Below are 17641 nucleotides of genomic sequence, written 5' to 3' on the forward strand. Positions count from 1 at the left end.
TTTTAAATACTTATTAAATTATTAATACTTATCGTATAAATTTAAAAATAAATAATACATTTTAAGTAAATAAATAAAAAATAAAATTTTTAAATAAAAAAAAAAAAAAAATTATATTGTATAAATTTGTTTTTCACTTACTTCACTTACTTACTTAAGTTTGATTAATAAATATTTCTAGTATATAATTATAGTATTATTATTTGAACTCACCTCAAGGTTACTAACAATTTTTCAGCAGGAGCTATACTTTGACGAAAATTTGTGTCTTGTGATCTTATTGCCTCTCCAATTTCATTTAATATAAAGTCAAAAGTAGTTGAACTCATGCGAGTGAAATTTTTAAATTTTAACTCATCTTTACGCAATTCAGCCAAAAAATTAAAAATTGTATTATTCTCTGTACGTTTTTTATTTATTTCGTGCACCCAAATTTTACGTTTACGTTTTTTTTCATTTATTTCACTATTTAACAAAAATTGCCACAAAAGCGGTATAACAACATCATCTTCATCAGAACTCATCTTGACGACTGGTGTAAAACAAAAAATGAATCGGAAATTATTTTGTCTTGTTCGGTTTTGTTTTGTCAGTATGAATGAAATTTGTTCGGAGCCGTTTGAAACAAAATGTTTCGACTAGCTCGGAACAGTTTTGCTCTATCAGTGTGCGCCCGGCCTAACTGTTAAAAACGAGGTTAGGAAGCACACACAAATCTGATCACTCTAGAGGGAAACTCGTGGACAAACGTTTTTAAATCTCCCTGTAATTTTAAAAACGGGGATAGAACCGAATAATACTACCTACTTATGGGCCTAGAATTTTGTCTTACAGACGTACGAAATACATTTTCAGTTGTGACACGAGTATCCCTCTCATCAAAATGTATGACAAGTATAATTAATAAAAAAAATATAATTGTAACAAAAACAACATTTAATATTTTAGAGTATATTTTTGATTTATCTTCGGTTTGGATAGCTTCTTCAATCTATAACATAAGAATAGTTATTAATTATTATTATTTTCACTCGAAAACTTCTATGAACTTACTTGTACGTAACACGATTTGTTAATGTCTATTGTGCCTATACAAAGTTACAATTCATAATGTTATTTATGTTACGAATTGAATTGATATTTACTTATATAATAATAATTCCGGTTGCCATGTTCCTGTTCCTAATATTTGTTGTTAGCCAGTTAAATAAGTTTGTTTGAGCAATAATATTATTAACATATTTTTTAATGAGTGTATATTATTTTATATATTTTTTTTTTTAATCAACATTTTCGAAAGACTTATAAGGTAAGGGTAATGAATAGGACTTGATACACAACGTTATTATTTGAATATATATACATATATATTTTATTTACAATTTAAAGCTTTAAACACATTTTTATCTTCATGTTAATGAAGTTAATAGAAATTGTAGCAATGTGATTTAAATTTCATACTAAGGTATTAAGAAACTGAGCATATCACTCATTCTCTAAAAGGTGTGATGAGGAGTAATATGTTATATAGTATACTATACACTCAATGTATAGCATGTTTTCATGATATTTTAGAAATTATCAACACATATTACGTAATATAACGTTTAAAGTTTAATACGAGTATTATTACTAACGGAATAGTTAATATATATCACATTAAGATACGAGATTTCATTTGAGGGGGTGCATATAACTCACGACTATTCAATCGTCCGTCGCGATGTGTGTTGATATTGAGTACTATAGATTATTTCTTACGTAACACAGTAACACTCACTTAAGACGCTCTTTAAGGTACCAGCTTTCTAAAACGTTTTAAGCGTGGGAAAACGCCTTATGCAGGAATGAAAAAAAATGAAATTATTGAAATATGGAATTAATAATTTTATTATTGAATATAATTTAACAGGCAATACACTAATACATTAATTATAATTACATACATACATACATACATATTTTGCTTCTAAATTTAATTTTAAAAAAATTATTATTACATATTTTAATATTGTTTATTATAAAGATGATCTACTTTTGTTTGCTTACGATTCTGACAATGCGTTTCAGCAAAAAAGTTTTCTATTTTGTTAAAACAACCCAACATTTCTTCGAAATTTTGTACTGAGGATAATATATTTTGAATTTCTGATAGGTGTTGTAAACCATTTACTAAATTTCAGAATACGACGGAGTACATCTTTCTGTGTATAACGGGGTGTGACAAGTCCGTCTGGATTTTAACCCAACGATACTCAACCTCTTTATATAATCGCGAAGTTACCTCATACAGTTGGAGACCTAGATGAGCTCTCTGGAACCAGGCACCCCAAAAATCCGCCCGGGGCGTCACCTTTGCTTAGACGTCTTAATGAGCGCTGCCACAACCAAGCCCCACGGTTTTCCACCCGAATCAAACCCCTTCTACTAAGGCGTTACTCCCGTAACCACCACGAGTAAGGACTCGAGTGCGGAGGCCGTTTCAAGGACGAGCGTGGGTTCTCGGTGAACACCCGCGGTCGCCTATCATCCGACCGTCGTCCCCCAGAGCGCCAGGATGCTATTAGCAAGCGGGCTTAACGGGGCTTTCTCCGGGTCCCATTGTACGAGGTTTAAACCTGGCGTTCTGACCCTCCCAACTGTCGTTTTCCGCAAGAAAATTGTCGGGGCACTGCATATCGGGGCATATGTTTACCGTGACGATTCCTTTTCGTACGTACGACTTTTTTGTTAACAGATTATTGTTTCTATTTAGGTGCCTAAAGTCGTATCAAACCCCGAGCCTAGAACTTCCTAGGAGAAGTTTTTGAATGCAAGGAACATAGTCTCTATGGAGGTCTTGGTCTCACAATCGCACGGTCAGTCCACACCAGCCGCCTGCACCGCGAGAGCAAATCTTTCTCTTTCTTGGCTAAACAATGAGCAGTCAAATAACACTTGTTCGGCGGTTTCCTCAGAAAGACCACACGGGCAACCTGCTTCGCCTCGAAGGTTGAAACGGCAGAGCGAAAAATTTAAATCCCCGTGTCCAGACACGAACTGCGAGATGAAATGGTCCGGGACGAACTATGTCTTCTCCAGTTTGAGCCGCACGGTCGAAAACTAAGACACTGTCCGTCTTCCCTTGTCACTGGCAACCCATCACTCTTACCAGAAGCGTATGGTAGTCTCGTAATACTGTTTGGCCTTTTTGACAGAGTCTGAAGCCGACACGTTTCCTCTCTTCACGGCGTTCCTATCCCTCTCGACCTTAGCCAGCCAAACTAGTTCTAAGTCGAAGGGAGGTACTCCAGCCATGATATGGAGTACCATCGTCGATGTGGTCTTATACGCGCCCATTATTGCCAGTAACCGGCGTCTTTGGGTGGTATTTTTCTGTGTCTGTGCCGATACTGTGTCATGAAGCTCTCAGTCCAAACCGAGGCCGTATAACTCATACGTGATAAGAACACCGATTTGAAGAGAATCCTTGTCATCTTCTCTTTAAGGCTCCAGATAGCCTTAACCACCGATATTAATCAACTGAATAGCACTACCGAGAACCTTCTGATTTTTTTAATGCTTCAAAGTCCACTGTGGCTGGCATCAAAAGTCGAAAATCAAAGGAGTATAAGACATCTTCCGAAAAGTAGTTTTGTAGATCATTTATAACTGAATCTAAGATTGGTATATACGTTTAGGTGTATCAAGAGTACCTGAACTAACCGTTCAGAATTCACTTGGTTGATAACTTCCTATTAAAAGGCATGATATGTTATTAAAAAGTCTTTACATACACTAACTGCGTCTTTATGATACTTTGAGTTATCATAAGTTGTAAAGTAACCATCTTTATCATAAAGCTTTGCAAATGATGCAAGTGATTTTTTACCAACTTTCTTAGTTAATTACTACTCTGGTGAAATCCATAATCACCAGAAAAAAGTACACAATACTTGCAATAAAGACCACGGTGAACATCTAACAGGACAAACCAGTGAAGGACTTTAAGACGATAGGGTCCAACAAAACGTTTAATATTTCTGCGACCTTTTGAATGTAATGAAAAAGGAAAATTATATGTATCGGTTGGAAATCATAGATTTTCTAATAATTAAAATTTAGTAAAATCGTTCAACTTATTATTTTTATCAAAATAATCAAATGCTCTATCTATTTTGGTATTTTTATTTTCAGGTTTTTCAATATCAATAGGACTGGGTAGATATCGTTGATGGTTCAGCTGCATTAGCGTTAGTTTCAGTAAGTTAAATATCATGTTCAGTAATTTCATTTTTTTTTTTTTTTTTTATGAAAAAAAAATCTATTAGTTTATATAATTGCTGCTTCCTACTATCAGAAAAAGCTGAATTTTCCTCTTTATCCTATATAACATTAAAAACATTCATTGAAAGTTGAAAAAATTTTTGGTAATTTTATTATAATTTTTTTAAATTTGTTTCGTTTTAAAAAAAAGTATTAGTCTTTAACTTTAAAATTTAATTTATCTATAAACTTGAGATTTTACAAAATGCTTAAATTAGTATTTTCTTTGCATACTTATATTTTTTAAATATTTCGATTATTTTTAAGCTATTTATAGGCATTTGAAATATTTGATTTTTTTTTAAGTTTTATTTTACAAATGTTTGCCTAGTTAAAATATTTCGAAAATTTAATACAAGGTCTCGCATAAAATGGCCTACAGTAGCTTAAAAAACTTTAATATACATAGGTATACACTATATTTTTTTATAAACGTTTGAAGTTAGAATTTTTATAAAACTTGTCAAAATTTCGTATTAATAATAGAAACTTAATTCCGTCTCTATTCATTCCATTCAGGATCGTTTTTTATCGTATACAATAATTTATCTTTTAAAATCTATGGTTTGTTATCATTGAAAACATTAATTATAAATTAAAATAACATTTTTTTTAAATTAATAATCTAAATTCTAAAGTTATAATATAGTGAATACCAACTTATTGAAATAAAATAAAGAGTTTAGAATCAAGAAATTAATCAAAGAATTTAATGTATTGAAATAATACGTACCATTACAATGAAAATTGCAATATAATTAAATTAACAACTTATAAGTTATAAGAATTCTTGTCTTAAATTTTCAATCACTTTTTATCATTCATAATTTTTTTATTTGGAATTTTTAAAATAAAAAACTAAAATGATTTTTGTCGTCTATAAATTTCTCAAAAAAAGTAAAATTATTTTTAAAGTTATATTGAGTTTATTAGTTATTCATATCAGTATTACGAAACTTGTGTGTCACAAAAATTATTTAATTTGTTCTAATAGTTTAATATATTAAAATTTACCAAACTATTGACAAAGGTCACCAAAAAAATATATAAATCATATATTTAATTTTAAGACTAAAAATATATCTTGTATCACTTTAATCTAAAAACATAAAACTCACTCATACAAAACGTATTTAGATATAATATACATTTGCCAATTTATATCTTTGATATAACGATACATACAACGTTGGTATCCTGATATACTGTTACACGCCTTTGTCAAATGTATTCATTAATATTAATTGTTGATATACAAACTTAACATATACTTATATATATATATATATATTAACATATATTATACATTTATATTTCTTACAAATTTTATCATCATCATTTTTTATTTAGATTATTTATTTTATTAATACACACATTTCTAATTTCTTATTTCTAAGCAGTACATTTATCTGAATATTGTTATGTATGAAAACCGATTTTTGATCGCGTAATTATAACCAAATAAATAATAAAATATTTATTTATAGTTATAACATTAAGCATACAAATATTTAAACTGAGATGAGCAAATAGTTGATAGACCAGCGTTTCTAAGTATACTTCACTTGTAGTTAGTAGGACATTTGTAAAAAATATACCAACTACTTTTTAAAAAAAAAATCATATTTTTTTGTCTATATCATTATTAGTAATTTTCATATCCATATTTGTCGATTCAGCATTAATTTTTACAGTAATGGGTTCCTTCACCAATCCAAAATAATTGGTTACTATACTTATAAAACACATAACAATAGACGTGTAAGCAAAAAATCGAAACGACCACACTCCACCATATGTGTCGAATAAATATCCACCCAGTAGACTACCTATAGATTCACCTGCGAAACAAAAATAATTAAATACATTTCTGTAGAAAAAAATACATAATATACTTGTCTATTATATATTTTTTTCAATCGTAATAATATAATACCGTGGAAATCATACCGTAAGTGCATAAATATTGTATAAAATAATTTTTAGCTAAACAAATAAAATTGTAATTAAATTAGGTAAGTGGATACTGCATTGCTGCCCGTATAAGATGTCGAGTGGATCACTATTATATTGTGTATATTAAATTTAAATTTAATGATATATCATTATATATGAAATAAGATTCTGAGCGAAAACAGTCTATCAGAGTGTTAACCTTATCACTAAATATATTTTATGGTGTATCAAACTAATTTATTTTGGTTTTAGCAATATAGCTGGTTGAATTAGTTTTTTCTAAAAAAAATTGCATTTATTATACATATCATTAATATTTAAGTATTATAACAATACAAATTTATATCATATTATTATATCAACTGATATTATTCAAAATTTAATGACATTTTTTTATAAATACTGTAAAGTAGTAAAAATTAGTTCATAGTATAAATATCTAATAACTTAAAATAAATTAAAAATAAAGTTTTTTAAATGTTTATAAATTTCCAACTAAAAAATAATTTGAAAATCTTTAATATTTTTATGAATTTCATAAAAATTATAATTTTAAACTATTATAAAAAAATTGTCATCATAGAGCTTAAATATTTTTTAATTGAAAAATTAACTTATAAGAAGTCTTGTACTAAATGTTCGATTATTTCTATCCAGCAAATTATTTTTAATAATATTAACAAGGAAAACAATAATTTCTCATTAAACTATTTTCTTATTTAATTATATTTAAAAACAAATTATTAATGTAACATATTTTACATAAGGTTAATTACTTCAAATATTAATATCGCTATCTTCGTTTTAATATAAAAAAAAAAAATTATCATAAATAGGAACTGGAAATTTTCGCCAAACATTTAAAATTATGATTTTCTGCACGTAGTATAATTTTCAAAATATTAATAGCAAATATTAATTAATATAAATTATTAGCTATTAATATAAATTTTACATTTTCATTATTATTTTTTTATTATACTTAAATAATATTAATATAAAAATTTTCGCTCTGTCAATAAATTTGAAAATTTAATGTAAAGTTCTTGATAAGTTTTAATTACGACCATTTAAAAATATTAAAAATTAATATACATGATTTTTTTTTAATAAGCATTTTAATTTCAAATTTTAACAAGATCAATCAAAATAAAGAAAATTACAAACTGTTTAGTAACTAAAAGTCTAAAAAGTGTTTAATTTAATTTAATAAAATGGTCCTTCCAAATGTTTCATACTATAACCAAAAATCTAAAAAACTAATCAAACTTAATAGACATCAGCAGTTCAAAAAAAGTTATATTTAAACAAAGATTAATAATTTTAGTTACTTTGTTGTAATTCAAAATTTTTTTTTGTGACAATTTAAAGCTTTAATTTAGATATTTATATTTTATATACACATAAAGTATTCAAAACATTTGGATTAATTATATGTTACTGCTTCTTTATAGTTTATCAGTATTACAAATAATAAAATAAATTACTATAATAATTATTATCATTAAATGTATATCTTATATGATAATAGACTGAATAACGATTCTGCTTGGAATCATTTTTCGAATGCAATGATTAATCATTAAATTCTAAATTTAAAACATCCATTTCAGTAACCTATTCAATGACAGATTACATTCAAACTTTTACTGTGATTATCAACATTTTTCCTTTTTTTACATTTATTCCTACCACCAAGGTCAAATAATCCTATAATCTCGACTAACAATAGGTAATCATTCATTTTACACATATAAAACATAATTTAAAAAAATACCATGTGAACTTTTGATTTATACTTAATAACACAGTATACTGCAACGTACAATACTTATTTGATAATTATTGATGTAAGACAGTAGTTCTCAACCGGGGTGACATATCACCTTAGGGTGACATGGAACTAGCTTAGGGGTAACGCAGAATTTTAACAAGAAAAGAAAAAAAATTTAAAAAATTCATTTTTTCAAAAACAATCATATTATTTCTTATAATAAATATATTATACACCTATACCACCACTTTCATGTACATAACATACCTCAAAGTTCCTATCTTTTTAATAGTTTGTATTATTTATATTTATTCTTTTAGTCTGATAAACACATGTACCTAGTAATTTGTTATTTTGATGTTAGGGTAACGCAGTATTTGATTCTAGTGGGCAGTGGCTAAAGGTGACATGAATCAAAAAAGGTTGAGAACTACTGATGTAGGACAATGAAAGAAAAAAATATGTTTGTAAAATCTTTGTTATCAACTCCAATGAGTACCTATAATTTTATCAATTTAAACTTTGACCTATAGCCTTTATAATTTTTATTTTTAAAACCGTATACTTTAAACCTGCAATGTCTAATAAACATTTACATTCTGTACATAATGATAAGTACTTCTATCCAAAATATAATTTATCACTCTATTTCATCATTATTGATTAATAATATTTCTTAAAATGATAACATAATATTTAAAGATATCAAAATGTAATTTAGATATAAAACAAAAAAACTAAATCAATAATTATCTAATACAAAAAATGTCATCGGTGAGGTCTTATAGTACCCAGTCCTACTTTGATTATCGCTATCATATTATAATATATACTACTGTTATATGTATAAATCTTATTATTGTTCAGTTATTGGAGAATACAAACAACTTACCTAACAATAGTTCTCAGGTAGTGTATGCAGTATGTACATGAAAATATTCATTAAAATTTTAAGTATTTGTATAATTTAAAAGAAGATGATTTGGGATTTTAATACCTCACTGTTATAAGGATATGAGACGTTAGTTTTTCAATTACTAAAATGATCTAATGAAATTTCTCGTTAAATTCATAACAAGTGGTTAGTTTTAAGTAATTAAAATCTAGTCAATAAAAAAATAACTACTTATAAATATTAGTTCTTAAATCAAAATAAAATGTATTTCATAGCATACCTATACAATCGAATAATCCTATAAACCCAATAATGGTGTTAAGTGTGTCTGGAGGTGCCAACATTTTTGCATATGACATTTTCACCGCGAATCCCAACGCATACGACACTCCATTCAATAACTCAATAGCAATAATCCAAATTGGATTCCATATGACTGTATACAGATACATTCTTATAGCCATAGCTCCTAGCACTATGGCCATACAGTTGCCATAACCAAATTTTTTAATTATCCAACCAGACCAGAAAAAAAATGGTATTTCACCGCCGAAACATTGGATGCCTTGAGCTAGACCTTGAAGTGTTTTTAACCATGCTTGTTTATTATGATCATTATTAGCAGAAACTAAATCTTCCATGTACCTTGATTAATTATTAAAAAATTAACACCTTAAATAATGTTAATATAATATACAAGACTTATCAAGGATATATCAAATAACCATAAATAATAAAATAATCGAATTTAAAGTTGCCGATTCAAAAAACATGCTTATATTTTTTTATTTAGTAATAAATTTATTCAAATTCTGATGTTTTTGATTTGTAAATAAACTTAAGAATCACATTTTAAAATTCATGAGATTTATTGCATACTACTAAAGTCCAAATGAGTGTCCAAATGTGGTGATACAAACTTCTATTTTACAAATGGAAAACGTCTTTTAAATAGCAAATTATTATTGTTCCTAATACAAATTTCGTACGAGTAATTTTTCAGTTATTAAAATATTTATTTTTAAGATGAAAGTCCTTACAAATAATTTTATAAAAATATTAAATAGATATGATATTGAATTTAGCATTTATACTCTATTTATCTCTATACTCATCTACCAAATAATTTACTATTTAAAAAGTTATTGTCACATGAAAAACAGAAGTTTCTTCCCCAACAGAATATTTCTTAAATAATATAAAAAATTAAATAAATCGGATTTTGAATAAATTCGAAATTAATGAAGGAAAAGAGGGGTGACCATATTTGGTTCACTCTGTATAACCAACACAACAGTTGTAGTTATGTACCTACTTATAAGCTCGAGTAAAATTAAAATTACCATGTAGGTGATAAAATGATATTTTCTATATTGAAAACTCACCAAAATAGAAAGTGAGTTACTATTGTATGAAAAAGCGTGTTGAATATTGACCATATGCAAAAGGAAATCATATAATATTCAGTAAACAAGCCATACATATTCTTCCATCTACCTTTGGATTTATTCGTTTCAACGACCTATAAATGATAGAAATTTATTTACGTAACAAAATAATTAGTATTTATTTTTTTCCAATTATTATAATATAATTAAAGTGTTGTTGAAAAGTACAAGTAAAAAAAAAAATGAATAATTTTGTTAATAAAATTTGGTTTTTATGACTTAGTATCTTTTCTTGTTCTTAATTATTATTAATATTAGTTTGATTCAATATAAAATATAAGAGTAGCTTACTTTTATTTTATATACTACTCCAAAATTAAGAATTGTCATTATAATGTTTGAATAAAATACTGGTGAATAATCTTTATCTTTTTTATTAATACTAAATATATCCACGAGCCACCCGATAAATATAGAAAAACTTCCCCAACCAATTGACGCCCAACATTTTTGTTTTCCAAAATCCTCTGAAGATTTTTCTCCTAAAAATATGAAATATTTAAGTAATTAAAATTAAAATTATTCATATTGTAATTCTTTATTTTACCTAACGTGTCGAGACAAATAGGATTTATTAAAGAAACTATAACCGTTTGACAGGCCCAGTTTGTGGCAACGAGTATGAAAAAAATCCAAAATTGATACAAGTTAAGAACATTTCCTCTGTATGTTGTGACAGCAGCTATGTCCATTATATTATTATTATTTGAACAATTCATAACATGACAAAATGTTTTTAAATAGCATTGACAGGTCGGTGAAAGTATTTGCGTATCATTCATTTGAATAGATAATACTTGAAATACGTATGAATTTGCAATCTATGAAAAAATACATAAACAATTTGTAATGTGAATATAAATATAAAAAAATATGATTAATTACTTGTTTCATATTTTTTTCCATATTTTTCAATTTTAATGTCAAGTCGATTTGGTTGTATTTATTTTGATTTTTGATATCATTAATTGTACTTATCCATGAATCGCTCAAGTCAGATTGATTGTTTAAATTAACTATTTCATAATCACTACATAACTCTGCGTATCGACATTTTAACTGAGCAAAATCAATCGTATAAATAAATAATACATTTCTTACACAAATAAAAAAATGATTTTTAAATATGACAGTAACATTTAAAATAAAAAATAAACAATTATTATTTCTGAAATAGGTATAGAATAATAATATGTTAGTATGTTACATTAAATAAATATATTTTGTTAACTTGTTTTGTACACATCATAGTTTTATAATATTTAGCTAAGTCAAATTAGTTATGTTAAGCAACTAAGAAAATAAATCTGGTTATTGTAAATTTATTAAAATAAGTGACGTAACTAAGCTCTCTCAATTTTTGAAATGAAAGCATACAATTACCTAACCGCAATAACCATAGATAATTTTACTTTGTATATATTTGTACGAAATCTAACTTAAATCGTATGTATTACAGTTTTTAGCGACTTATTATTCTCACCTTGCACGTTATTATTTCATTACTACTATTATAGTTTATAGTGTTATTACTCGTCATTTTTAAATTATTTTCGTTGAAAACAGTGAAAATAGTTTCTGCGTCACATTTTAATTCGGTTGTGTCTACGTCCAAAGGTGCTTTCGGTACGAACAAGAACAATAATGAAACCACTCCTGATCCAAGTATGACCACTAACAATAATATTTTTTTTATCCGAAATTTATCAACAATGACACCAGTCAAAGGTACACAAATCATCGATACTAACGACATGAACGTCATAGTCACGCCAAAAGTTGTTAATGAGTATCCTAATTGTTTTGCTATTGTAGGTAAAAATCCAACTGTAGGTCCTAAACCTATAACAAGAAAAATAACATTTACTTAAAACAATATTTATAGGTATATGGAATAATACTAATACAATACCCACGTCTATTCAATTATTATTACATTCTATATTTTTTCTAATTTTAAAATAATATCTAATAATATCACGAATATTATTAAAACTAAATCGTAAACATAAATCTTTTCTTATATAGTTTACGTTACTAACCCCCATTGTGTGTACTTTGTATTGTAAAAATCCCATTCATATTTTATTTAAGTATATAGTATAACACTTACATGCAAACACAAAGAAGAAGCATATTTTCAAAAGTAACAGCTGTATATTTACTTTTATGTGAACCATGTTTTTAATTTTAAAATTAAAAAAATGTTTATTTTTCACTTTAAATTAAATTAAATAAGATATTCTACGTGTCATATTAAATACAATTAACAATGATAAAAACTTTTTTCTCCTGGTAAACACTGAAAATCTTCTGGTAGGTACACTAAAAGGATGTATGTGTTCAATTGTTGTTAGAATTATTATCGTAATAATCCCGATAGCCTTGAGAAATTATGCGTGTATTATATTTTTGTACATATACCTACAATTATAATAAATTACACTCTTCGGGCATATAATTACGCATAATCTGTAATTATTAAACAATTATTGTGATTTAAAATAAGAGCTCAAAAAATGTATTTGATGTTTAATATAAATAAATAACTTACCACTGTTTTAAATAATCCATATACCTGTTTGGCTGTGTTAGAGTTAGACGTCGAATAGATTTACCTGTTTGTACAAATGTTTGAAATGTTGTATTTGAATTTAACTAGCTAAATCTATAACAATATAAGTAATCGTTCTACACTTGTAATAATTTGAATTTAAAGAGGTGGTAAAAGATAGTAAATAATACTAGATAGCGCCAAAACCTACTTTATTTTATGTAGTTTATTGAATAAACTTTATTCTATAATTAAAGTTTAAGATTACGAATAATAGAAATAGAGATTATTTTAGTGTTCTAATATTGCAAATACATTAATAAATTATTTATTACTGAAACAAGGCCGTAGGACATAGCAAGATAATTTTCTCTATTCATATAAAAGCAAAATTCAGAATAAATTAAAAAAATATTTCTTTAAAAGTAATAAAAAATTAAAATAATAATTTGGCTAAAAATTAATAAAATTAGTTTGTTTTGTAAATTAAAAGCAATAACAAAACACGATTTTCTCCACGTAATCGATTTTAATTACCTACTCGTTTAATCGAAATAATAGTTAAAATAATAGTCCAATAGAAGATAAGAATTTATATTATACAGAAAGACTCTTTCCGTCCCGTAAAACTTCATAATCAAGGCAAATAAAATTAATTCTGTCTATATTATAATGGCTATTGCCTATGACGCAGCTGAGCTAGCTGAGGCAGCTCATAGTGCACCATGCTGCTACGGTCACATTGGGAGTGTACACCATAATTTTCTATATTATAATCAAAAATGTCAAACGTCACGTCAATATCTCTTTGAACAGCTGATAGCCTTATGTTGTAAAATAAAAGTTTTTTGGATTTATGTTGATTTCAAACGATGTTGTAATCGGTCAATAAGAACTTTGCAATACGCACATATCTCTAATTCTACCCAAGCTAAAAAAGTGTAATTTTTAAAAAATATTACACGATTATTTAGCATGTAATTAGCAGCATTTACATGATACATTTCAAAACTTGCACGAATTTAACTTAAGTGTAAATCAAAGTTTATTTAAGATGGGATCAACGAAATGTGATTTCAGCCTCACAATTACATCTAACGTCAACATTTAGTACATAATTAGCATACACTTGCATAGTTACATTTATGGTTAGTTCAAAACTTCTAAAAGTACCCGTTGGATCGCAAATAAAAATAATTTCCAATTTATACATTTCTCTGCCTCACCCCGGTGCGAAATATTTGAATTTCCGGTATATTTCTTGTGTCATTATTTTAAACGTAATGTAGACGCAAATTATGAAATTTTTCATGCAAATTCTAATTAATTACCGCTTAAATAATTGTATAAAAAGTTAAAAATTTTTCTTTATAGTGATATTGAAAACATGCATGTATAATAATGAACTATGATGACAAGCCACGATTCAGTTATTACAGCTACAGGCTTTATACAACGATTGTTTGATACTAACTCGTACTTGATTTTTTTGAATATTAACGGTATTATAGTTGATAATGATAAAATATTTAATAAAATTAAAAGAAGTCTAATATTCAAAATTTCAATCTAAAATGTGTTTATAATACCTACTTGAATTTAGATATTATAAACTAATATACCTTTTAGAACACGTTGTATTCGGAATTTTCAAATCACAAGGGTCATATTTTATTTATTTTATCTTCTACCATAACTAAAAATATTAATATCCAGCGCCACGGTCGTAGCTAGCTAAATAAAAAAAAATAACAGCACGACGGTGTGTGTACTTATAGTATATCGAAGCAGGAGTTGCCTATTTAAACTGTGTAAAATACAAGTAAATTTGTTATACGATATAACCACATAAGCATAACTAATTTTCTAATGCATCAATTAACTTCTAGTAAACTCCGAAACATCAAAAATATTGTGTAGAACATGCTTCTGTGAAATTCATTAAAATCGTACGTTTAGAAATTTAGTTATAAATGAAAAAGTGCAGACTTTTTAATGGAAATTTATATTAAATTCAAAATCGCGATAGCCGTCGTCGTCGTCGCATCGACCGGTTTCCCCGCTCGATTTCGTACATATAGCTCGAGGCCTAGGTGGGAGAAAATATTGTGATGACAACTGTCGGATTCAGTACCATGTGTCAGCGGGTCATAACCATGCAATAATTTTGTTATCTACCGTCGTTAGAAGCTATCGTCTATACTCTGTGTTCTTATAGCGTATTTATTATTAAAGCGTGTTTGTAGTGTAACTGTTCGCACATCGCATACAATTTATGTATGTAATAATAATTTATGTTTTGCAATTGCCACCACGGGGAGTCATTACACAAGCATAATCAAAAAAATCGAATATTTGGTTTAGGTGTAATGATCTTATTTCTAATAAAGAAAGATGGCCTCGTGGTGACAAAGACGTGTATATAATAACTCTAAAAAACAAAACTAAAAAGTTTATCGACACATTATTTTGATTAAGTTATAGATAAGAATATAGATACATTATCATTATATTAATTATTATTATTTGCATTGATGATAAAAATTAGTGATATCACAACAAAAAACCCTTCGTAAACTACGTGTTAAAATGGCTAAGTAAAAAAAAAAATTAGATCTTTAGGCACAATAAAAATGTGATGTCATGAATAAATGCTAAGTATATTGAATTTAAATAAACTTATTTTGTTTCAATAATGTATTTACTTGGTGAGGAATTATTTCTTAAAAGAAATAAAGTGTGATGAACAAAATAATTAAATAGCAAAGAACTGTTAAAATATAACTTATTATTATTTAAAAATATTATTATTACTATTTATATACTATTCTAAATAATTCATCACCAAGCAAATAAATTATTGAAACAAAATAAGCTTACTTAAATTCAATATACTTAGCATTTATTCATATCACATCTTTATAGTGCTTTAAAGGTCTATTTTATTTTTTTTATTTCGCCATTTTTACACGTAGTTTACGAAGGGTTTTTGTTGTGATTCTACTATCATAAAACATTTGCTTTGGAGCATATCACTTGGAACACAATGATTTACGTCCATCGTTGAACGATTCATCAGTGTATATATTATATATTAAATATACATAAAAGTTTTCGACAAGATCATAATATTTATTAGAAAAAAGCATAAATTTAATAATGTATCACATAAATAATGACTTTTTTTATAAAAACGTTGGTATGCCAAATTCAAAATTTTTATGATAAGTTGGTAGTTTTTCAATTATTAAAATGTTTATACTAAGAATAATAGTCTTTAAAAATAATTTTACTATAATAGAATCTATTGTTTATTATACTTTGACCGTTTTTACAAATTATAAATATTGATAAATCAATAATAATCACTACAATTTTCAGCTCATTATTGTGCCCTATCTTCTACATATTATCCTTGGTAAGCTAAATAGCTCAAAAATTAGCTATAACATCATAATATAATAATAGTGCTGCTATTCATATATTTAGCACAAACTACAGAAAATTGATAATAACTGCAGTTTACTGTTCGTGATATCATACACAATAAAAATGCAGAACAGCGTATAATACGTGATTTGGTACCTACTTAGCATAAATTTGTTTTGAACGATACTACAGTGTCGTCGTAAAAATTTCATTTTTTCTCTTTATACACATAGCACCGGTCTTTTACTTCATGCCATGTCGTACAATCATATTTACCTACTTATTTTAATTTAATTTGACTGCATATAATATACATTATATGTATTATAAACTATAAACTCGGTGAAACCGATTTCAAAATATCAGAAAGTCGAAATTGCAAGATAACCCACATATCTACGACGTACAGTACTTACATTTCAATCTAAAATAATATACTTAATCAATAAATTGAAAACAAATAATAGACATTCGTTATTAATAAGTAATAACTTATACAGAGTGATGTGTACCGATGTGACGTAATTCTTCGTTAGAAAGTTTAGGACATTTTAGGGTGACTTCACGAAGCAAGTTTTTTTATTATTAATAAAAACTTATTTATTTCTACAAAAATTAATGATTTAACAGATTATTATGGTTAAATATTACTAAACAAAAGAAAAAATAGATGTTCTGCTGCAAAATATGTTACATCTAGTCGTTCTATAACTTATTCGACAGCCCTGTGTGCCATGTAGTTCAAGAGACAACGACACTCAAACGGCCGGGTAGAAATCGCTAAATCAGCGGGTTTCAGTCATAGCGTTTGGTCCCGTAGTCACGTACGCCAGTGTACATATCGTATTACAAAATATGCTATCACAACGGGAGAAATCAATTAAATTTAATTCATTCATTATTTCAAAAACATTTAAAAGTTTTTGAATATATTTTTTCAAATCATTTTAAGTCGTTAAAAACAACAAATGATAAAATAAGTTATTGATATTTTAATTTTTTAGTGCAAAATATTATCCAAAGTATTAGAAATCAAAATTCAAATGAATTATTTTTGAATTAAAAATATAATTTTTTTTTAAAGAATTTTGTTATTGCACTATTAATATGACATGTATTTATATGCTTTAATTTCATTTTTTTTAATATCCACTGATTAATATTTATACCTGTTACATACAAAGTCCGGAATTGTACATTTCGTAATTTGTACAGTGATTTTTGTACACATTGCGAAGTGTACAATGTTGCTGTACAAAGTAACTAGAATATACAAGTTG

At 26.7% G+C, this 17641-nt stretch overlaps 1 protein-coding gene across 1 annotated transcript; it reads right to left on the reverse strand.

Moving 5' to 3' along the window:
* Positions 1-5654: 5654 nt before the first annotated feature.
* Positions 5655-12586, reverse strand: LOC112598067 (major facilitator superfamily domain-containing protein 6-like protein A). Its single transcript, XM_025344397.1, has 8 exons — positions 12492-12586; positions 11862-12220; positions 11264-11437; positions 10926-11199; positions 10670-10860; positions 10316-10452; positions 9211-9575; positions 5655-6146 (listed from the first exon to the last, which is right to left on the reverse strand). Exons 1-8 carry the CDS (start codon positions 12556-12558, stop codon positions 5926-5928), a joined length of 1788 nt encoding a protein of 595 aa, XP_025200182.1. The 5' UTR covers positions 12559-12586; the 3' UTR covers positions 5655-5925.
* Between the last annotated feature and the right edge of the window lie 5055 nt (positions 12587-17641).

This window comes from Melanaphis sacchari, unplaced genomic scaffold, assembly GCF_002803265.2.
Source record: "Melanaphis sacchari strain LSU unplaced genomic scaffold, SCAv2.0 Contig44_pilon_pilon, whole genome shotgun sequence".
Lineage (NCBI taxonomy): Eukaryota > Metazoa > Arthropoda > Insecta > Hemiptera > Aphididae > Melanaphis > Melanaphis sacchari.

Coding starts and splice junctions, on each gene's coding strand:
- LOC112598067 (XM_025344397.1), bottom strand. CDS start 12,558: ATGGTTCACATAAAAGTAAATATACAGCTGTTACTTTTGAAAATATGC. Junction 11,200..11,263: donor TGGAAAAAAATATGAAACAA/GTAATTAATCAT, acceptor ATTTTTTCATAG/ATTGCAAATTCATACGTATT. Junction 10,453..10,669: donor GAGTAGTATATAAAATAAAA/GTAAGCTACTCT, acceptor TATCATTTATAG/GTCGTTGAAACGAATAAATC.